Source organism: Cupressus sempervirens, chromosome 10 (assembly GCF_028749045.1).
Source record: "Cupressus sempervirens isolate cs-2001-9-10 chromosome 10, ASM2874904v1, whole genome shotgun sequence".
In the NCBI taxonomy this organism is placed as follows: Eukaryota; Viridiplantae; Streptophyta; class Pinopsida; order Cupressales; family Cupressaceae; genus Cupressus; species Cupressus sempervirens.
This window is the reverse complement of record NC_143127.1, coordinates 714,906,685-714,931,544: the sequence shown is the minus strand read 5'-3', so window position 1 is coordinate 714,931,544 and position 24,860 is coordinate 714,906,685. Positions and strand designations below refer to the sequence as shown.

The 24,860-nt window shown below is 34.6% G+C and overlaps 2 protein-coding genes across 2 annotated transcripts in view; one reads left to right on the top strand and one right to left on the bottom strand.

Moving 5' to 3' along the window:
- LOC149535818 (SMAD/FHA domain-containing protein) overlaps positions 1-23,913 on the bottom strand; it is a 62,893-nt gene extending 38,980 nt beyond the window's left edge. Inside the window, exon 1 of the mRNA XM_089805514.1 lies at positions 23,613-23,913. Coding sequence (XP_089661640.1) covers positions 23,613-23,877 — 265 coding nt within the window. The 5' untranslated portion in view covers positions 23,878-23,913. The remainder of the gene's footprint in view (positions 1-23,612) is intronic.
- Positions 14,498-16,142, top strand: LOC149535819 (uncharacterized). The gene is made up of 4 exons (XM_089803503.1): positions 14,498-14,642; positions 14,784-15,184; positions 15,327-15,731; positions 15,866-16,142. Exons 1-3 carry the CDS (start codon positions 14,498-14,500, stop codon positions 15,699-15,701), a joined length of 921 nt encoding a protein of 306 aa, XP_089659629.1. The 3' UTR covers positions 15,702-15,731; positions 15,866-16,142.
- Positions 23,914-24,860: the final 947 nt, after the last annotated feature.

Genomic DNA, 24,860 nt, shown 5'->3' with positions numbered 1-24,860 from the left:
GAATGGCTAAGTGCTAGTGTAGGGATTGGGATTGGCTCTATATGAATGGCTCAACTAGGATTATTGGAACTTCATAGTGCAAGTGTGGGAGGTTAGTACAACCTTCGTATGAATGGCTTTAGTGCCAATGTGAGAGGTTAGTATAATCCTATATGAATGGCTAGATGAGATTGATATAACTGTGCCATAAAATTTTGATGAGTCAACATATGCATATGTGATGAGCCTTGGATAGAAGGTGTCCCTTACAAGAAGAAATTTTGTGGGGTGCACTCAAGAGAAGACGATGGAATAATTAAGGGTCACGGAACCTAATTTGGAAATGTCCTAAAGATTGAGGTTAGAATTGGGGTAGCATTTGCATTTAAAATATTATAATAAAGCTTGATATTGTGTAGTTATAGCATTTCTTTTGTAGGTATTACTCATCCCAAGCTAACTCTAGCAGCAGGGACATTACAAAGAGGAAGTACAAGTTGAGTAGTGTTGACTCCCTACCTCAAGCAGATTTGGTGATCTTGCAAAATGTTTTTTTTCTAAATGTGTAATGACACAAGGGGAGAAAGATACCTTGGTTGAAAGGAATCCAAAAGGTTATATCTTTCACATGACTTCTTGTCCTTTTCAATTGATGTCAAAGGAGGAGAAAGGAACCCAAAATATTATAACTTCCAAGGGGATTTATGGGATCAGATGCTTAGAAGATTCACATAGTACCAATTGTCTCACATGGGGAGGCGTTCCTAATAGGTTGTTTATGTTGGTGTGCTAGCAGCATTTTGTCATTTTTCCTCAATGATAAAGGGAGAGATGGTGTAACATTATGTTGTCAGTGATGTCAGAGAAGTCCTATTGATGTCAAATGTAATATCCCTTACTAATTCACATTCCAATTTTATAATCATTGATCTTTTCATACACTTTGCACAGAAGGGGTATCTTGCAGATTGCTTCTAACATGAATCATTTCAGATGCTTATGGTTTTGATTAGATGTATGACGATCTTGCATAGTACATCATGTTTCTACCCTTTGACACACTACTACACATGTATAATACGCATGATGTTGATTTTACATACTAAGCTGTTGTATTCTATCATGAGATGATTATTCTAACGAAATGTTATGCGACGGGCATGAACACTGAAGTCACATAAATGGAAAAACATGGATTCACTAACCTATTTCAAGTGATCTGTAAGTTTGCAAGGATGATCTACCCATTAATAAGTGTCATATGCCAAAAGGTACGTATAAGTGATTTAAATTACGATCAAGTTATGATCTAGAACTTCCTAGTTGAAGAATTCCAATTTTGAATACTTATCTTACTTTCAGTTATTAAAACCTGAAAACTCTTTTAAATGAAAATATCCATATGGAATCGAACTAATGATATGGTGAATGTCTACATGAGTATGACAGGAATATGAAATAGAATCAACTCAATTGATGCTGAGATGACCACTAGTATGGTAAGGTGAACTTAGGTGAGCAAGTGTTTAATTTTAGTATATCATGCAAGTATCTTTTGGAAGACATTGAAGTAAAAATGGACCTTGAGTTTTGAGTATGATTTAGATTTTGATCCAATTTTGAAAGGAAATGATATCACAATGTTATAATATACATCTTGTATTTGGAATATTCCTTTAGTGACTAATTTGCAAAGATCATCGAGGACGATGAAACACAAAGGGGAATGGTACGTTACATCCAAATTTTTAAATGCTTCTTTATAATGATTGTTACAATTTCAAGTTCATCGAGTACGATGAACCACAAGGGGAATGGTATGTTACATCCCAATTTTTGACCTAATTTGAAATATAGCCGTTGAGGTTCACATGAAGTCAGCTGACAGTTAAATTTTTATAATCTTATGAAATGGTAAGATGATTAGTCGTTATAATTTCACGTGAAGATAACAAGCTAGTTGATCATTTATCACGAATTCATGGAATTGAGATGAAAGTTAACTGTTATGATTATTTATGATTAAATAATTTATAATTTAATTACGAAGAATTTCTTTGAAGGAAACACGTCGAAGAGGTGGAAGAATTGTTAGAAAAGAATTAGGCAGGAGCATCACCATCACTAGGCAAATGGGTTGAGGACCTAGCGACTTGAAATAGGATACATCGGAAGGACCCGCATGAGCTATTTAAATAAATAAATTGAGAAAATAATTGGGTTAAAATATAAAACATACCTCAAAGGATTTAATATGATCTTTCACCTTATTATTATGGTAGATATATCTATATACGTGCATATAGATATAAAAATGAAATAGCACCATTATATTATAATAATTTAATAAAGTGATGTCACCCTATTAATATATTTACATGTATATTTATAAATATAAGATTATAATAATATTTGAAATATAATAACATTTGAATTATAATATTCGAATTTCAATCTTCCAACTCTATTCTTTCCATTTTAATATTCTTGCTTTTAACCAATTAACACTTGGCATGATAAATCAATTTAATATTTGGCAATTCGAATTGTTTTATAATCTTCCAACCATTTAAATTTTCTTTGTTTTAAAACATTTGGAAATCGAATGGTTTATAATCTTGAAACGGTGGAAGTCAAAGAGTCTCTTAAGACCTTTTTATATCTTGAGTCAGGGGGGAGATTAAGATGCAAGAGAGAACTCTCATATCAAAATTTCTACTATTTCATGGTACCTAATTTATATGGCATCTGAGTTTTATATCTTTACAAGGTGTCTAAGATTTAGTATTCCTTGATGGACGGTTCTTCCATTTTGTATCGCCAACTCTTGGTTCTATTGGTGTTAATTTGAATTGAGAGAGGAAGCCGTTGTTTAAGTCTTTCCAAATATACTCAACTTCCTGTCTGTAGCATTTTATATCCTTGCAAATCGATACTTCCGCCTTCAGCGCATCGATATTCCTAATTTTTATTTGTTGCAATTTCATGCAATATTGTTTGTAAAGCTTGTTCAAGCAATCTTCCGTACAGGTATACTTGCTAAGGATAAGCATTGAAGAAAGTTGAGAGGGAGCCGATCAGATTCAAGTTCTTACAAAGAATACATTTCAAGTCATGGATTTTCCTTCCAAGGTTTTAAATGAAATTCTATAGCAGCCGGCTAGGAACAATAACTTCCTTCTTATGTCTATATTCATGTTATTTAACTTGCTGAATAAACCCTGAGATTTATAAAGAACCTTCTTATTTTTCAATATCATTTAAATGATTTCCATAACAACCGGATAGGCTCACAAGACTCTTTCCTTTCTAGATTTATATCAAAGATACAATATGAGTTTTGCTGCATATTTCATGTCCTTCGTTATCAGTCCCCTTCTTTAGACTTTCATAATAAATTTGATACAACCCTTATGGAAGTGTTTTTCCAAATGAATTAAAGTCTGGAATGATATATATTTTCCACATAGTTTTAAGAACATGATCTTTCTAGTCACAGTTGTGTTAAGCATACTAAGCAGCAAAACTATGCATAGAGCGGATTACAGCAGGTTCCAATATTATCATGATGATAGCTTGTTGAATTTACAGATTGATCTTCTTCAATTTAACCTTGTTCATGGCAAATAATAGCCAAGTAACGATAGTATGGAACCATAAATGAATTGTGCCAATGGTTATTAGAATTAAACAATCAATACTGCAATCTTTTAAAAAAATATAATCTTTCAAATCACAGATTGTGATAAGTTGGAACATATGATAATTTATGAAACAATTGAGAATCAACAGAAAGAACTGGTTGTTCTGAGAATTTTGAACACATGGGACTCGCCCGGTTGTGTAGCCATAGAAAATGGTGAAGAGGTGAGATGGAGTCTGCAGTGACTTAAAAAAAAAAGTCAAATATGATACATTAAATCTAGAATAATATTATTTAGTAACTCATGCATATTCCTGTATATTGTAATTTTTTGCTGTCAAGTCGAGAGGTGTGTCTAGATACTAGATTGCTCAGCTGATGACAAGATGCCACCTGTCTATTCCAACTAGGGAGGGCCTTTCTCGTTTGAGATTGTGTGGGGATAAAATTATGGTCCGAGGTTGGGTGGTTAAGCCCCTGATAATGTTTCACCTCTCCCCAAGATGTCGGATGTGCGTCAGACAGAGATAAACTATGTATTCAATTGTTTATTGGAAACGGGTATTTTTACTTTTATAATGTATATGCAAGACTAAGGTAAGATTAATTGAGTTATTTTACATTTAGTTGCGAGAGGTAGTTTTATCTGGTGGATTGTTATCTTTCATTTATATGATTAATAAATATGAGCATATCTTCTAATCATATGTTATTGCCATAGTTAGGCAATCGGAAGGAAAGGAATGATACAGTGGTATCTGATGCCCTAAATGATCCAATGGAAATTGAAGCCTAAGTGATACAGTGGCATCTGAAGCCCTAAATGATTCAATGGTAATCGATGCCCTAATTGATACAATGGTTTGTGATGCCTTAATTTTATGTAGTGGTATTTAATAGTAATCGTCATTTGTTTTTGATATAGCAGTATTGAATGATAATTGCTATATGATTTTGTTATAGTGGTATTTGTGGACTAATCTAGGTGATTGCAGAAGCATTCTTACAATGTTTTATCGGTTCAAATTCCATGGTATGTGGATTTCAATTTCTATAGTAAATTCATTTGATGGTGTTTTAATTCCTTAGTTAAAAAGTTTTGTTTAATTGATTTAACTGTCAATTTCTTTAATATGAACAAAACTTATTTAATTGTCTTCCTATGAAAATGAAGTGATAACTGTTTTTCTATGAGTATGTTAGTTGTTAATTAAGACCCGGGAAAACTGGTTGTTACACTTCAACTAGTAACAATAGAAATTATTGCAATTTACAAGGACTTCAAACCTCTAAACAATGTATTAGAATGAAAATGCAGTTGACTGTTACAAACATCAAGTATGGCCAAGACTCTTGGCTTACAAGGGAATGCACTCTAGAAGCTCTAAAATTCATTTCCAAAATTCCCTCGATGGAGCGATTAAATTACTTTGTGAAATAGATGCCCAAATGGATACCAATAATCAACAATCTGCATACTCCATACCAAGTGGACCTCCATGAAATCCATATACAATGATACCAATGTGAAAGATTGAATATCTCTCACCCAAACAGCTGCAACTCTTCGGAAGATCTTTGACCACCTTTGTTATGCTCATCGATGGGAGTGATCATTCCCAATGACCAATGGAATAACCTACAAAACCCTTGGCTCCACAAATGAACATATCAAAGCAATTGTCATGAACTAGATGTTAGTAGCTTAACTGACCCCCTATTTATACTTTTTCTTCAAGAGGAAGTGGGTCCTTCAAGAAGCTTCTAGGAACATGGGGAGGTGGATCCTTTAAGAAGCTTCTAGAAACATGAGGATGTGTACCCTTCAAGAAGTTTCTAGAAATATGGGGAGGTGGATGCTTCGAGAAGCTTCTAGAAATATGAGGAGGTGATTCCTTCAAGAATCTTCTAGAAATATGAAGAGGAGGATCCTTCATGAAGCTTCAAGAAACATATTATTTTATTGGTCGCTTTATTAAATTAATTAAATATAAGGTCAGTTTTTACTATTTATTTATTTGATAACCTTACAAATAATAAAATTTATTTCTCCCTTATTTCTCCACTACTCTTCGGGAGCATAAAGGCTAAGATGATAACTGGGATGGCTACAAGGAACAAGACATTACATAAAAGAAGCTCACTATGGATTGAATCAGCATGTTATTGTATAAACACAGCTATCAAAATTACTTCAATGTTTCGTAAGGATAGTGATAAACTTTGAGGGTAACTCACATGGATAAAGTTAACAATATCATCTCATATCTATTTCAGTCGTAGAAGGTTATTTGGAGGTGTCTACATTATGTTATTGAGGTTTTTTCCTCAAACGTTATGTTTACATTAGCAATTTGTTTTCTTTTGCATTTTGCCAAAGTTAGTTATAACCTACAAAATTAAGGAGAGTAAAGCTACACATGAAGTTTCATATTCCAAAGTTTCAGAGCTCAAGCTTCATCTGGCACAAAGACTGGTATGACAAAGTGTTCATTTTGATTTGTTGATCGATTGGATCAATGTTCTAGTTTAATGTGTCGGTGGTTTGTAATGTGCGCTCTCAAGAGATAGCATGTGGATAATTTCTGAAATCAACTAAGTCTAGCCTAAATAATGCAAAGCGTATACCTTCTCAACAAATAAGTGGTCTTTTGGACATGTCCTATTACCCATTTTGTTAAGGGTTATTTTTTCACCAACTTGTAGATGCATTAATCTTGTTTAAGTAGGCAAATGATCAATGTAGTTATCATTGTAATTCATAAATATATAAATATATATATATATATATAGTTAATCTATGTCCATTAGGCATGTTCTGTTAATATGAATATTCAAATGTGTTACGTGAGTTGTATCTCAATCATTGTAGGGGTGTAAGAGGTTTGTAATGTGTGCCCACAAGTGATAGTGTGTGGATAATTGTTCAAACTAGTGTAACACAGGCATTGGGTGACATTGGGATGCCAGGACGTTAGGACAGGTTTCCCAGATGGGGGAGAGAGGGCTTCAATTTATGGACAATGAGGGAGTGTTGTAATATACTATACATATAGTACTTGAAATGCTAGTTATGAAATGTTTTTTAATAGTTTATGAACTAATAATACCAAATACTTCAACATAGAAAAATTGCAACATGGTAATATACCAATACAAAATATAGCCTGCTATACTTGAACAACATCGAATATCAAATTACCAAATAAAAGGAAAATTTCAATTTATCAACAAATAGAAGTTTTTGATTTATATTATATCAATATATCATAAAGAATAGAATCCTCCTTTTAGGGTATGAATAGAATCCTACTATAAAAATTTTTTTAAATTACTTTTACTACGTGTTGATGCCAGCCAATGACAGGGGTCATCAAGACGTCTCTAGGACAATCAAGGGACACCTAGGCGTCCCCTATACATCCAGAGGTTGTCTAAGTGTCCCCACATCCTAACAACATCTTATTGGTGCGATGGCGATGGTGGGGGGTCTTAGGAACACCGAGTCCTCATTCCAAGGACATCCCCAATAAGGGTGCAAAGGGCTTTGAGGGCAAGGGACACATCCCCATGTTGCACTTGTTGAAACTGTAATCACCCAAAAATGGTCTACTAAACTATAAGCCCCCTTTTCAGCATTTTTTATCTCTATGCTAGACTACATCTTATGCTTAATCAATTTTGCATAGTAATCTAATCAATAATCTTTGATCAAATCATCAAATAATCATTTATTCAATTTTATCCTATGGTTTGACCACCTTATCTTAAGTTTTATTTGATTAGAAGAACTTACTCCCTTTTAATTAAATAAAAATTCCTTTTATCCTATGTGTGCACATAAAAAAGAATTTCACAATTTTAAAACAAAAGAAAAAGAGTTTTGGTCTACACATTGAATGCACACTTTCCAAGGTGAGTGGAATCTCTTTTGCCTCTTAATCTCTTCCACACATCTCTTGACTCTAAAACATATCCATTGATTTTGCCTCTTTAGAATCTTGAGCACAAAGTCAAAATGAGGATAATTCTCCACACTAGATTTTGCCTCTTAATCTCTATAATCCAAATCTCTTTAAAAGGAGACCCTTTCCTTACTCTCTCGTACTTTATGTCTTCATGCTATTGTTATGCTATTACTTTGCTTATTGGAATCATCTTGCATCTTGGTGACTTTGGCATCTTGCATCCATGATAGACCATCTTGATTTGTGCTAAGGTGATATTGTTACTTTGTCATTTGATTTATTGAGCACTCGTCGAGATCTTGCATTATCCTTTAACTTAGCTTTCTTTAGCTTGCATCTCTTGCATCTTCATTTTAGTTTAATTTGCATTGCATCTTCATTTTGAATCTCTCATTCTATGGTGCACCTTGCAAGGGTTTCCTATCTTACGTTCATTTGAGAGTCATTATCACATCATTTGAAATCTCGCATGTCATGGATAGAGAACTATATGTTGTCATTCGAAACTCCACTTCTTTTGGATATCTTGGATAGAAGGGTTTATAGAAATGTGCCTACTTTAGAGCCTACAAAAACCAAATAAATCTAAATTGAGTAATGCATGGTGTGTCCCTTCTTCTCAAGTAATGTATAGGCCTTTGGACAAGACCTATTACATTAAGTTAAGGGTTATTCTTTAGCCCAACTTGTAGATGTATTAATCTTGTTCTAGGTCGACAAATAAACATAGTTATCATTGTAATATATGTGTGTGTGTATCATTTAAGCATCTTTGTGTTATATAGTGCATTACAACACTACAAGAGACATACCACTAAGTCAGAAGTCACTGTTTGGCTAAGACCGCAAATAGGAGGATCCAAATTGTCAAAGTCATCTGGGGTCAAACCTAGCCCAATCACAAGTCTAGAAGAATCAGGTCTTGATAATTGGCATAGTTAAATAATGTACCATCATCCTCACTTATTGATGCAGTGGAAGATCAACACACAAAACCCTTTCTCTCAATACCAATTAAAAGGAATAGAGATGCTATGACCATACTTAAAATCTATAAAGTGGATGTGAATTATTCATTCAAATTCCCGAAAAAAAACAAAAACAAATGCAGCCTCTAAGACTGATAAAAACAAAATCAAATCTGATTAGGACTGATCACAAACTTGTGACCATAATGGTTTTAACAACAAACTTTTTTTCGCAACCCCCCTCCCCTCCCCTCAACAAAAACAAAGCTTAAACAATTCTTTACAAAACTCATTCCTCCTCTCTTACTCCCCGCCCCGTGTTACATCCCAAATTTTGCCCTAATTTTTAATTTGATCATAACTGTTGGTTTAATGAATTATTTCTTTTCATGATCGTGTGAAATGAGTTAGTTATTTATATACGTCATACTAACTGTTGATGAAATGGTCGGTATCCTATAACTGTTATTAGATGATTAGCAGTTGTTGATTTAAATTAGCGATTAATATGTTCTATTTTGAATTACTATGGAATTAATATTTTGGCGAGAATGTTTTACATGAGCAATTGCAGGAGAAGATTGAAGAGAGGGGAAGCATTGCTAAACGGGATCATTGGAATGGGATGTTTGTTTGGTTCAGTCATCAGGATCAGCAGGTATGACCTTAGACTTCCTTGGAAGGGATACAATGACTTGTCCATAGGTTACATTATGGGACCCACATGAGCTATTAAGGAAACAATATAGGAAAAACATAAAATAATCTAAATTAAAATATAATACATACCTTAAGAGATTGTTTATTAATTTTTATCATATCTTTATAATAAACACTTACGAACGCATAAATATAAAAATGAAATGGCACCAATAAATTATAATAATTCAATCTAATGATGTCACCTCATCAATATACTTATGTGAACGTATATAAGAACATATTATAATACTAAAATTAAAATTATAACTCTTCAACTCCTCATTTTTCTTCCTTAATTTTTTTCCCTCTTTATTTCCTTCTTTTTCAAATCGAATTTCTGTTTTTGAAATCAAATGGTCATCTTGGAAACTGATAGAAGTCAAGGAGTCTCGGCTAGCCTTTAAGAAGCCGTGAATCGACCAAGGAAAACATCATTCCCTCTTCTTGTCTGATACATGTACTTTCAAGCCAAGTATAACCATTTTCAGCTACAAACAATGTTTCTACTTTCACAAACCAATATTGCCTTGTTCTTTCCCTAATCCACCAGAGTAAGAAATCTAGAAGACAAGTCTCAGCTAGCGGGTAAAACAAATATCCAACTAGAGTTCCGACCAAGGACAGGAGGAGCCACGCCAAACAAATCTCAAACCACTCTCAAGTCATGCTTTCGTGTTTGTTATTTCTTTTCTTTCTCGAGTTTAAAACCGATTGCAGCCGGCTTCACATTGTTAGGATTGAGATTTATACACTATATGTTTCGTATTTCTTCCTTTCTAAAGTTTAAGTCCAACTATAGCCAGATGTGCATTGCTAGGACTGTGAATAAGATAATACATGCATTTGTATATCATGAATCTTCTTTTCTGAGTAGAAGTTCAAATACAGCCAACTATACTTTGTTTAAAAACAAATACCTTGTTGTTAATCTCTTGCAATCCCATAGAGTCAATGGGATCTTCTTAGTATTACCTCTGTGAAATGTAATATCATTTACGAATTCAAATGGTAGCTGTAACAAATTAAATGATTATATGAACCAGCATCAAAAACCATGCTATCACAATTTCCGAACAAAGATTAGAATACTATAGATTCTCTAACAACTAGGAATTCACCGGCAAAGATGCCATGAAATGGTGAAGAGGTGTAAATAATAAACAGAATGATCATAATCTTTCAAGCACCTAGAATTCACTAGCAAAGAAGCCATTGAAATGGTGAAGAGGTGGAGTTAACCTGCAATAACCAAGAATGAAATCAAATATGAATAACTATGTAATGAAACACTTAATAGCTCATGCTGTCCCTGTAATAGAATCTGTTGTTAAGTCGAGTGGTGGTGATCGATTTCTTGAACCCAAATGGAAATCCTTGGCCAAGGTAGTTTATAGGCATATGTGTCATTCTATAATCACTTGATGTCCGTAGACGTCAGTTATATAGGTATAACTAATTGGGCACTCAAAACCACCCGAGAACTCAAATGGCTAGACTGAAGAACATCCCAAGCCCGATCTCGAGGTAGGGAGGGTCATTCTCATATGTTAGAATGTGTGGGGATAAGTATGGTCCGAGGTTGGGAGGTTAAGCCTACGTCAATGCTTCTCCTCTCACCAATGCCAAAGCTTGCACAACCAAATAAAGGATCCTCCGTTATTACTGTATGTTTTTCACTCTTTTACTTGTTAATCATCTAGCATGAATATTAAATAGCCTTTTTATTTCAATTAGGGTAGTTAATTGCCATCTAAATTTGAGTAAGAATATGTATACTTTCAGTTAAGCATGATTTCAGTTAAGGAAGATAGTTGTTGCTTTATTTTTTTTCAGTTCAATATGTTATCAGTTAGAAATGGTTAAATTATTTACAATGAATATGTTTCTCATTATTTCAGCGGAACATGAAAACATAGCTGGATTAGTAATAGTTGTTTAACAGAATATTAATACAGTTATTGTTAAAAGAAGTCTTTGTCATGTGAAATGGAATCTGTTACTTGTAATCATTAGAAGATATAGATCTTAAGATGTCTTTGAATTGGTTATGAAAATTCATTTGTTAACACAATGCATTTAGAATTTCTCCTTTTTGAAACCTAAGCAGCTGCCACCCAATAGCTCACCTCCCAGGATAGCTCCAAAAAAAAAATGTAACCTATTTCCTTATTTTAGCTTCATTCTTTCTTTTTGTCTGTCTTTTTTGTTACATGCACTCCACAGCTTCATTTACTTTATGGTTCCACAAAATCTGTTGTTTCATTAATCTCTTCATGCAATATATTATCTGCCATGCTTCTCCATCATTAAAAATTGTCATGCCCTCTTTTAGTGCCCCATTTTAGGCACTTTCAGCAGGATGCCCCTGCATCAAACGCAATTGGTAGAAAGTTTGTGAGCATGGGTTCACAAAAGCAGAGTTGAGTACAAAAACACCCTTTGAGATTGTGAACAATATGCAGCAAACTCCATCACTGTGACAAATGCACATAAAACTATAGTTTGCAAGCTATCCGAGTACTCTATTTTTTTTTTGTTGGGTGGATTTTCCCAAGTTTAACTCTCATGATTTTATAGACACAAAAAACCATGGGTAAAAATGTCGATGCGGGTAAATCATTGATTAGAATGTATTTTTCATATGTCAATTTTGCTGTGAAGCCATGCATTTTTTCTTTCAAGATGTCAAATTTTAATCTAATACATTTTGTAATTGAATTTAACAAAAAGAAATGTTTCTTTACGAGATTAAATTATTTCGTACTTTCAAAGTTGCTGAATTTTGTTGAGTATTTACCAAGTTGAAAATTTTGGGCTTGCCAAGAACTCTCAGTTGTCCTGCATTTTGTCACCACAAAATGTAGGTATCAATACAAAACTTTTTCAACTTTGTTTTGCATTTCTTTGAGATAATTCAGTATTAAATTGGCCAACATTGATCAATCAATCAACCCCGAATCCCTTTACTTGAGGCGTTTGTCAAGTCCTTTTCATTTTTTTGTTTTATTAAGCCTATGCTTGATTTTTGAGGCCTTCAACGTCCTCTCTTGCATTTTTTAGTGTGTTTAGTTGTTTTTAGTCTTTTTGTTTCGTCCAATCTCTTGCTTTCAATTTTTCATTCGATTCGATATATTAGGGCTTAATCAGACTTAGTAGTTAAATGATATGACCATTTAAGTGCCCAAAAAGTGGACTCCCCAGGTGCAATCACATATTTAAAATATAGATGTTATATTTTAATGTTGACATTCACTTTTTGAAAAATACAACTCAAAATACTTTATATTATGTTTTTAAGTTTCTATGTAGAGTTGTTTTTTGATTTTTTACTTAAGTGACATTATCACTATAGTTCTAATTTAATGTTGAGTTTTACTTTATGTTTCATTTTAAAACATCCAAGTTAAATATTACTTTTTGAATAATATTTGCAGATGATATATAAATCATAGTTCCAAAAATCGCCATGAAATCGCGATAAGATTCATGGCTCCCGATTTTTTTGGAATCGGGAATCGCTGGTGGCGATTTTTTCCTGTGAATCGCCTGAATCGCCAAAATCAGCGATTCATGGCAAAAATCGCCAAAATCGCCATCGTGAATCTCCAGAAATCGGCCGCGGCAGCAAGGATAGAAAGTTCAATTTTAGAAAAAAACACATGTTTTATTTGCTTTCTAAGTTGACTTTCCTCTTTGTTATAACCCTAAAGAGCCTTCTATTTGCTTAGTATGAGTAGAAGAGAGGAAGAGTGAGAGAGAAGAAGAGAAAAGAGAATCCATAGGTTTCCAACCGGCAACAAGGAAGAGCACCAAAGAGATCAAAAGTCCATCTGGGGAGGCCATAAATTGCATTGGGAGCATTAAGGAGTCAATATCAACACTCCTCAACTCATTTGCAAGAGGTAAGTGTTGGTTTTCTTTTTGCATGTTAGTGTAGTATGCATTTTTTGTTAAATTTTTTTAGTGTTCATTTGCAAATCTTGAATGTTTTTTATTTTTACTAAATTGCAAACTAGGGTTTGTTGTTTTGTAGTTTTTGTTTATTAGTTGCAAACTTTGATTTTTTACATGAATTTTTTTATTGCAGCAGCCCTTTGCTTTCATTTTCCAATTTCCACAATGGGTAAAAAAGATGAATGTTGGAAATATAATGAAGAGCTTCCTGGGAGAACCAAATATCAAACAAAATGTATATTTTGCAAAAAAAATAAAAATTCGGGAGGTATCTATAGATTGAAATACCACATTGCTGGCATACCTGGCCATGATGTCACAGTTTGCACTCATCAAACCGCTGAGGCAAAACGTACTTGTTTAGTGGCATTAGAAAAAATTGAACAAGACAAGTTGACTAAGAAAATGCAACTTGAAGGGTTAAGAGGTATTGGCTCCCGTGCTCCCACATCCGCAACCGCATCTACATCTGCAAGTGCATCTGCATCAGCTTCCGCATCCGTAGGTTGTGTTGGAGAGGGTTCTTCTAAGCCTCCTTTTCATCCTAGTGCTAGTGCTCATGTGAGTTTTAGTGGTAGTCGGTCTCATACTGAGACAGAGTCCAACACCAACCTATTGCGGCCTAAAGTGCGGAAAAACAGAATGGATAGTTACTTTGTGCCCCGCACTACTCCTGGCTCCCAACCCATGCTTAAGGGCATGGGTTTGAACAAGGAGATTCATGATGCTGCCAGAAAAGAGATTTGCAAATTCTGGTACTTTTGCAACATTCCATTTATTGCAACCAGGTAATTGATTCTTTTTTCTTTGTTATCTTCAAAGTTAAAGTTAAAAGTAAAAGTAAAACTTTAATTATATCTACTTGTTTTATGATTTTAGTTTTTGACATCTAAATTTCTAATCAATATCATTATCTATTTGTGACAGGACTCCTTATTGGCAGAACATGATAGATGCAGTTACCATTTGTGGTCCGGGGTTTAAAGCCCCAACTGAGGCTGAGTTGAGTGGATACCTCCTGGAGGAAATGGTTGAGGATATGAGGCATGAGCTTGAGGAAAACCGAAAGGAGTGGATCGAAAAGGGTTGCACAATCATGACTGATGGTTGGACAGATAGGAGGGGAAGAACACTCCTCAATTTTCTTGTATCCTGTGGAGATGATTGATCATTCTACTTTCCTACATACATAATTTTGAATTGTGATTGACTATTTCAAATTTTGATTTGTTGATTGCTAATAGTAATTATAATTCGTTGTTTTGTTACTTGTAGGATATACCATGTTCCTCAAATCCATTGATGCTTCTGCTCATGTAAAAAACGCCACATACTTATGTGAGGTTATTGAAGAAGTTATAGTAGAGGTGGGGGAACAACATGTGGTGCAAGTGGTGACGGATAATGCAGCAAGTTATGTTGCTGCAGGTAAACTTTTAACTTTTTAAGTTTTGAAAATAAATTTATTTGAATTTTGAACTTTTTCTAATTCTAACTTAGAATTTCTAAGTTTCCTAAGTTCTAACATGTTTGAAATTTGAATTTCTAATTATCTTAAAATTGTTGTAGGCAAACTTTTGATGGAGAGGCACCCCACCATATTTTGGTCCCCTTGTGCAGCACACTGCCTTGACCTCATGTTGGAGGAAATTGGCAAACTTGAGTGGGTCAAGTCATGTGTGGAAAGGGCAAAAAGCATATGCAAGTTTATTTATAATCATTCATTTGTCCTTAGCACAATGAGGAAGTACACAGGAGACAAAGAGTTAGCTCGTCCAGGGATCACAAGGTTTGCCTCGAATTTCATCACCTTGCAGTCCTTGTTGACATCAAGGGATGATTTGAGGAGCATGTTTGTTGGGCGGGAGTGGATTTCATCTTCCTATGCTACGACCACTGCAGGGATAGATGTGGTGGATTGCATATTTGATGATGATGGTTTTTGGAAACCTGCTAGAGAAATCCTTAAGGTAATTTTATTGCAATTTAACATTTAATATTTTACAGTTTACTATGCTAATTGTTTAATGATTTAGTTTTACCTTAAGTTATATTATTGAATTATTCTATGTTTAAGTTTTGACTCAAATTTTTGTTTTACTTTATATGTAGGCCACTAAGCCCCTTGTATCTCTCCTACGAACTGCTGATGGGGAGAAGCCCTCTATGGGCTACATATATGAGGGCATGGATAGGGCCAAGGAGGCCATTAGAGCTCAGTATGCAGGAGTGCAGGAGAAGTATGCCCCTATTTGGGACATCATTGATAGGAGATGGCAGAATCAGCTCCACAGACCCATCCATGCAGCAGCTTACTTTTTGAATTCGGCATTTCGTTTCCGTCTTGACTTCAAGGCGGATGAGGAGGTTCTCACCGGATTATATACAGTGATCCAGAGGTTGAGTACTGATGAGGATAGCAGTGCTGCAATTATTGAGCTTGATAAGTTCAATAATAAAGAAGGGCCACTTTTCTCAGCAGGGTAGCCATAGATGCTCGGGAAACAATACAGCCAGGTAAAAATTAAATAATATATTCAATGTTCATGAATCTAGATTCTAAACTTAAAGTTGATTATGTAATTTTAGAGTTAACTTGTAATTTGTAAATTGTAAATGAGACTAATTATTTTTATTTTCCCTTATTTCAGATAGATGGTGGCAAATGTTTGGGGCCACAACCCCAAAACTTCAAAAAATTGCCATTCGTATTCTGAGTCAGCCAAGCAGCGCTTCTGGATGTGAGCGCAGTTGGTCCATGTTCGAGCACATCCACTCGAAGAGGAGAAACAGGTTGACAGTGCAGAGGTTGAATTATCTTGTCTTCGTTCATTACAACCTCTGTCTTAGGATCAGACAGATTTTGGGCACTGACTCCTCTCCGATCATTGTGGAGGAGATTGATCCAGAATCAGAGTGGCTCACAGAGGTTGTAGATCCAGTCTTCACTGAGGAAGACCGTGCGTGGATTGACCAGGTGGATGTAGAGGCTGAGGCAACTAGAGCACGTTCTTCAGGCATTGGTAGACGCACACGTGCACGCACAGACACAGGCCCTAGCGACGTTCGTGAGCCCATCTTATATGCGGGAGATATGGCTCGACAGTCCTCTAGGACCTACATTAGACGCCTTGCTACTAGGCAGACTAGATACTCAGAGGCTGAGGCTGAGGCTGTAGCCGAGCTTGAGGATGATGTTGAGGATGATGATGACTATGAGCCTGAGGCTTGAGCTGGAGCCTTGTTTTTATATTTTGTTTACAGATATTGATACTGAATCATTGATAGACATATGTTTCAAACTTTCATGGATCTTCATCTTAGATTCTTACATACATTTATGATTTGATGTCTTATGGATCATCTTACATACATTCTATGATTTAAATCATTATGATCATTTGATTTCTATTTACTTCAACTAGCCTACAATTTACATTTTAGATAACATAGTTACGTATGTGATGGATTTTATGTTCCATGTTTATGTATGTTAAGTTTTAACTTCTATTTGATGATGTTATAGTGTGCTTAAGTTATATTCAATAAAGGGTGCATGAAATAAGTTTTAAATTGTTAAAATTTTTAAATTTAAAGGGTTTTTTCAAATTTGCCGATTCATCACCAATTCATTGCCGATTCACGATTCGATTCGGCCTTGCCGATTCCAATTCACGTTTCTTTGATATAAATTATAGTGTAAGTATTATTTTTGACCCCTTTAAGTAATATTAACTCAAAAATCAATTAGACATGTGCTCAATTGGTCACTTAAGTTGTGCAACTCAATAACATGTCTTTTTTACATGTTTACATGCAAATGCACTTGTAGAATCCGATTTTGGCTTGAAAATACATGTGTTTGACATACTAAAGCATATTTTAAATATGCAATGGACCAAGAGTTCGATTTGCATGAAAACTCCCTTCTAGATGGAACAACATCACATGTAATAGAACTTTTAGAGTGCGATTTGCTCTAGGAAGCCAAGTTGTGGACTTTGGCAAATAAAAAAGTATATTTTTCAACCTGTAATGGACCTCCAAGAGTCCGATTTACATGTAAAATGCATTTCCAGCCAAAAATGTAACATGTAATGACTTTCCAACACCCCGTTTTTGCACTTCCAAGCCAAAAACGCCCAAGGCATAACATGTATTACATATTTTATATATGCAATGTCACTAGGAGGATGTGCTTTAGACCCAGCACATGCATTTTCAAACCCAACATTGCATGCAATGCCTTCAAGAGAATGCGATTTGCATTTCCAGCCCATATTTACATGCATTTTAAATATGTAAACACGTTTTTAGTGTCCAACTATGCATTTGAATGCACATAAATGATATTGGAGAACATGTTTTTGCATTTCCATGCCAAAAATGCCTCATGTATATGTATTGAAAAGGCACATGTTTACCAAAAACGCCCAGAAATTTGCATTTCCAGCCCAAACAATTCATTGAGGGCGTGCTTTTGCATTTGAATGCATATTTTGGCATTTGAGAATCACATTTTTCAGAAACAACTCTAAAAGCAACCCAGATTTAGGCATTCGGAGGGCACATTTTTTCCCAAAAGCATCCCACGAACAAGTTTTATGCAAAAAGGTTTTGCATTACATGGTTTTGCTAACTTGCATTTTGCCTTCTACATGTAAAAACGCCCAAGTATTTGAGCATTGAGATTATCATTTGCAACTTTGAATTGGTCAAAAGCTATTGAGTTGTTGCATGCATTTGCACTTGGAGAAACTGATTTTGGAAAGGACCTATTCATTTCAACTTCTCTTTCCTCCATTTTTGGCTCATTGGGATCCAAGTAGAAGATTTCAATTTTGCTTGTATTTCTTGCTTACTTTTCTATTATGTTGCATTATTTGGCTCATCTTTGTCCATTTGTTCAAAGGCATGCCATATTGTTTACATTTCTTCTTTAAATAATATGAAATCTTCTCATTTCAAATGCTTGAAAATCCTCCAAATTCCAAAAATGAAATTGCATGTAGAAGAACATCTTGAAGTTTCTCATGTCTCAGTCAATTGCAAGAGGTATATTTTTGTTTTGTACCTAGTTTTGCTTGTTTGTTTGTTGCTTGTTTTGGTTTCTTTTTTTGGAAGAAAGTTGAAGAATCCTATCCAAGAATGCAAGTTCATCCTCTATGTTCACCCATTCATCCAAATGCGTCCATACTTCATCCATCTTCCAACACATGCAATTACATCCTCCGGACCTGATTACATGTTACCTCAAGTAAAAATGATCCATTTTTACTACATGTAATTGCATCTAGAGAACCCAATTTGGTTGAAAGGCCACTTTTAAATACCAAAATCATCATTTTTCCCATATTCATATGCTTCCAACTTGCATTCTTGGTTATCCCAACAAAAGCCCTTTGTTTGCCCACATGCAATCCCCCCTCCTAAACTCGAGTTTGGCCATTTTTGCCCAAAATACATACTGCCTCATTCATTTACAGCCACCAAATGTGTTTAATAAGTATCTAATCCATACTATGAACACTCACCTTTCATAGACCCGTCATCAACACTCAAAATCCCAAAACTTTCATGGATTCAATCCCATTGAAACTTTCATGTTGCAGTAAGTCAAGATATATAAGAAGTTCTACAAAGAATGGAGACATTCAGAAGCAGTAATTCATTTAGTCTCCATTTCCCAATGGTTTTCTGAGAACTTAGGTTCGCATGGGAATGAGCCAAACACTTTGCTTCAAAAGAAAAAGAGTTAAAGGTGTTGATCGAAAGTTGTTTTGAGTTTACATTCAGACACCATCGAGAAGGTTTTCAAAGTGTCAGAGACTCCAGAATATGTCAATCTACAAAGGAGAATTCACGACAACTTGAACAAAAAAAAACTTGATTACATCGAGTTTACAACTAATGAATGGCAATTCATCAAAGAGAGTGTAGTAGTGCAGAATACAAGGACTTCCAATCCGGCAATCATCCACGTTTCTATCACCAAGTACAAAGGCTTTTGCTAACAAGCTACAGGTTGATTCAATAATTCCAACTTTTTCTTCATATTGTTGTAGTTGCAGAAGATGAATTGCATGTCCTCAATGACATGTAATTCAGTAATTCTTCTCACCTAGTTTTACCAGGTCAAAGTGGTTGAGTTTCTCCCACTTTTCCCTACTTTCTCTCACTTATTTTCCTATATAAGGAGTGTCCCTCTCATTGTAAAAATCAACTTTTATTGTGTGCAAGAAAGCTCTGCCAAACTTTTGCAAGTATAACTTTGATTGTGTAGTACCAATTTGGAAGAGAAGTGAATAAAAAGAAGCAATCGGATTCAAAGCTTTGTCTGGAAGCAATTGTGATAGCACAAATCGAAAGCTTTGATTGTAATTTGTGTCTATTGTCTTTGATTCATGTTTTATTGTATGTTTAAATAATAGAGCATAGTGAGATAAGAAACAATCAAAGCTGAAGCTTTGATTGGGAGTGATTGTGATGATACATAGACCTAAGAAGCTTTGACTATAGCTTGTATTACCATCTCAAATTCATGAAAACTAGTTAGAATTTCCCTACTTCCAAAAGTCTTTGCGCCCCAATGGTAGATGTTTTTCTTATAAAATAGATTAAAACTAAAAATAAGTTATGGAATAAAATCATCTACTTCTAGAAGCCTTTGCACCTTAATGGTACTGATTTTTCTTATAAATTAGACAAACAAGACTTAGAGCTAAACCAATACGCTTTCAATCAGCCTTCGAGTTGGTGTTGATTTATTGGTATCAATGTTTCTAACTATTAGATAGAAGCATAGTTTAGAGATTTATTCTTGCCCATTACTCGCTCCACGAGTAAATGGATTCTTTCTTGAAAGATAGGAGGAAAGAGTATTGATAACACCCCTTACAAAATCTCTCAACTTCTTGCTTACCTTGAGTTGATACAAGGAACGGTGAAAAGGGGAAGCCTTCCCTTTAAGGTAGGAGAGACTTGGTCTCATATGCTATGGCTGGTCTACCTATTTTGCGACTGAATTTGCACAAACTATCGGTTGCAAAATATCCACCCAACACTCTCCAAGTCTGAGTTTGCAAACTATGCATAAAACTATTTCTTTTTCCTCCTCTTCTAGCATATTCTTGGAGCATTCTCCATCTCCCTCCACAAAATCTGCACTCCACTCTTCTTTACCACCATGGAATTTAATCCACTTTCAACCATCCTCATATAACAGGCTTCTTCAATACCCTTCAAAACACATGCATAAAAATCTGTACTAGCAAACTCAACAAAACTGAAGACTTCACTTTTCACTTCTTCACCCACATCAATTTTATTCTTATGAAATTCAAGCAAATAAGGCATTATGTTTTTTTAGTGTGGCCACGCAACTTCTCTTGCACCTTCTACCCTGACATCCTCACTTCTCACATTCTCTCTGCATCATACAAATCTTTCCCTACATTTAAATCAGCACCAACAACATCAATCTGTACCATCTCTTTCATATTCACTACCTCATTTCATCTCAACATACAAATCATCTTTAACAAATTCAAGACAGTATAGCTTTACCCCTTTCACCTGTTCTTCTACTACCGCCGCAACACCTGTCTTCATATTATCTGCTTCAGTCTTTTCAGCTAAATATGATCCTTTCTCATTTTCATCATTAAAATAAAAAAAATACTATGCAGTACTTCTTTCATTGCAACCTTTTCATCGACATTGTCTGTTACCACAACTTCTTCACTTTTTCTAAGTTCATCAAATTTAGCACCCACAAAGTCCGTGATCTCAATTTCCACATCTTGAGTATCTTATTGGCTTATCATAAAAACTCCCATGTCTTCTATCCATTACCTTCTTCACTAATTTCTTCAATCATATCTTCATCTTCAAACTTATGACCAAATAAAATATCATTATCACTCTCTGCTACGCTGCTCAAATTAGCAACACTAGATGTTTTTTCCTCTTCAAGATAATTCTCACTTTCCTCTTCAAATTCCTCTAAACCAAACTCACAAATTTTGCTCTTATTTCTAATCAGCTCAAGCAGTATGGCCACTCTGTTGATAAGATCCTTCATCCCATTCTGCACCATCTCTTTCATATCTAAAATATTACATTTCCCTAATCTTCTCCTTTTTCTGAGCATAACTATGTCTTTTAATCAAAAATCAAAATTCCAAAGGTCCCTTCCATCGTTTCTTCCATCTCATCAATCATACATGCTATTTTTCTTATTTCTATTATCTGTTTATGAAATCTGCAGAAATTGATTCTTTCTTCTAAGTCCAAAATCTGGATTCTTGGTCTCACATATATCCCCTTCATAGTGTAACAGAAAATACTTACTTTACATTGATGTTCTCTTTATATTCTCTTTTCTTACACCAGATGTGTAAGTTTCTCAGTGTGAAGTTGCCTCAAATCAGCTATTGTACTTCCACTTCCAAGTTCCTTATCTCAGTTACAAACTTCCTCTCTGTTTGTACACAAAAGATACACTTCCTTCAACCCACTTCAAGAAATCCAATTCAAACTGCCTCAGATTCAGCGAACTGTTTACACATTCAAGAACTTCTCACAACTCCACCATCAGGTTCTGGTGCAAACTGCCTCCCTTCAGCGAATCTGCCTGCACATTCAGACTCTTCTAGCTCTGATACCACTAATGCAATGAAAGATCAGCACACAAAACCCTTTCTCTTACTACCAATTGAAAGGAACAGAGATGCTATGAACATACTTAAAATCTGCAAAATGGATGTCTGGTTTATTCAATCAAATTCCAGAAAAACACATTACATAAACTTCTCAAGATTGATATTACACCAAATACACCCCGTAAGACTGATAAAAATAAAATCAACACTGATTTGGTCTGGTCACAAACCTGTGACCATAATGGTACAACAGACCCTGTTTCACCCCAAAAATAACTTTAAAACTTCTCTACAAAACTCATTCCTCCTCTCTTACTCCCCCACCCAATGCATTTAGACTTTCTCCTTTTTTAACCCACATAGCTGCTACCCACTAGTTCACCTCCCCATCATCTCCACAACTCCACATAGGTTCCAGGCTGGCTTGGAAAAAAAGGAACCTGTTTGCTTATTTTAGCTCCAATCTTTCTTTTTGTCTGTCTTTTAAGTTGCATTCTGCATCTTCATTTACTTTATGGTTTCATAAAAATATGGTGTTTCATTAATCTCTCCATGCACTCTATTAGCTGCCATGCTTATCTGTCGTTAAAAATTGTCATACCCTGTTTTAACGCTCCCATTTAGGCACAGACAGCAGGATGCCCCTGTATCACTTATTTGAGTCAACCAATTGAACCATGATAAGTTAACCGGTTTTCATTCATAATCCTTTTCTATCTTATTGCTTCCAACTTTTAGTTCTAGAAAGCTTAGTTCAATCCATGTAAGTCGTTTGACCACTTGCTTTACTATTGCATACCATGACCTACACTGGTAGTTAGTAAATGTAATAGGATTTAATTTCCTTTTCTTCATTTCTTCTTTATTAATTGGTAATTCAGCTCCCAATTTCAAATAATTCCCTTAACTCTTTCAACTACTTTCCAACCAATGTGAGAAAATATACAATTAAATGCTCACATTTTTTTATATAATTAAAAGGCATGTCCCATTGAGGGAGCCCAACTGTATTTACAAAATACCCATTACCTAATTGGAATGGTCAGGTATTCCCTTCCTTTACTTCTGCCTACCATGACCAACACTGGTCGTTAGTAAACGTAATAAGATTTAATTTCTTTTTTCTTTGTTTTTTCTTTCTTAATTGGCAATTCAACTCCCAATTTCGAATAACTCCTTTTACTCTTTCAACTTCTTTCCAACTAATATGAGAAAATATACAAATAAATGATCATATTCTTTGATATAACTAAAAGTATTAAAAGGCGTAGCCCATTAAGGGAGCCCACCGCATTCACAAAATTCCCATTACCTAATTGGAATGGTCAGGTGTTCCCTTCAAAAGAAAATATGACAAAATATACAATACAATGATCACATTCTTTGGTATAACTAAACGTATTGAAAGGCGTAGCCCATTGAGGGAGACCCACCATATTTACGAAATTCCCATTACCTAATTTGAATGTTTAGGTCTTCCCTTCTGTAGGAAATATTTTCTTTGTTTTTATAAACAAATACACACCCAGTAAATCTTCAAGAACAATAGAAAAGCATATTGATGTCATCCTTACCAAAAGAGAGTATGAAGTTTGAGTTCTTATATTTGATCGCATTCACCTACAAACTGCTACACACCCACCCAGTAATCTTGAAAAACAATAGTAAAGAAAATTGATGTCATGCTTGCTATAAGGAGAGTGTGACTTTTTTCTTATATTTTGATGCCACTCACCTACAAACTGGAATTCCCATTTTTCCGTTGGACTAGATGGCCCAGCAGCTTCAGATGCCTGTATTGCCTGTAGTCTGCCAATGACGCGTTGTGATCTAATCCACCTTGCCGTGCTATAATTTAAATGAGAAAACTGAACCAAAGAGTTTTTGGGAAATTTGGAAATAAAGGTTACAGAGGATTTATTAGCGTATAATAATGAAGTTTGAAAGTTTGGCCGGAGAAATATCCCTTTTGCTGTGGGTGGGGCAAATAATGTCTGCATTTTGATTTCGGTAACTGAGTAAGATGAAATCTATCTGAAATAGTTGTCATTCTTCATGGAGTTTATAAAGGAGCCGATGATAATTTCTCTGATGTCCACTAGTACAGACTGGATGTCATTCGGATAATTCTGCCCATGACGTGGAATAAATTTTTTATTATTTTAATTCAAACTTCTACTTGTTGAAATCCATTTGTTCTTCCAATTAAAGTATCTTTATTTTTTTTAACCTCTTCTACATTTCTTTTTAAGTTTTATGATGAATATTATGAATTGAAGAACAATTAAATTTAACTATTTCAAATTAATGAAGTTTAATTTATTTATTTGAATGTTAAGTTTCCTTTTATATTAATTAAATGTCTAGCAAAAACAAATGCATGTGTGCAATCATCTTATAGACTTGTAGCTTTTTTGACTATCGGCATACCCCTTGCTCCATCGGGTGCAAGTGCTAGTTTTATAAAAATGAAAACGCAGTTCAAGTACTAGAGTGTGTATCATAGGCTGAACATGTATTGCTAGCAAAGGAGGTGCAAGGGGTAGGACGATAGGTGTTTGATTTGAAAGAATAATTAAATCTTTACATAATAAAACTAAAAGTGTATGTCAACAAACATGTACAATTGTAGAAAGTAGTCTTCTACATAGTAGTATCAAATAATGTTCATATGTTTTAAGATCCTAAAAAAGCAAAACATTCAAATGCATGGGAAGACATTAAAAAAATGTAGCATTCCTAACTAAAAATCTCTCTATTTTCTCCAAACATCTAGAAGGTTAAATGTTATAATTCATAAGAAACAATAATTTTCATGAATTGAAGAAAAGAAATAATTTAAAGTGGATTACTTAAAAGTGGGTCTAAAAGTTGTTTAACACACCCACAACTATTGCATTTAATTTAATAACTAGTGCAAGAAAAAACCTAGGTCATTATATAAAGAAGATCATTTAGGGATTATCCCAAATTATATTTGTAG

Excerpts from the sequence above, each read along its gene's own strand:
- LOC149535819 (XM_089803503.1), top strand. The coding sequence starts at position 14,498 with ATGTTCCTCAAATCCATTGATGCTTCTGCTCATGTAAAAAACGCCACA. Across the intron at positions 14,643-14,783 it reads AGCAAGTTATGTTGCTGCAG|GCAAACTTTTGATGGAGAGG; the intron begins GTAAACTTTTAA and ends AAATTGTTGTAG. Across the intron at positions 15,185-15,326 it reads CTGCTAGAGAAATCCTTAAG|GCCACTAAGCCCCTTGTATC; the intron begins GTAATTTTATTG and ends CTTTATATGTAG.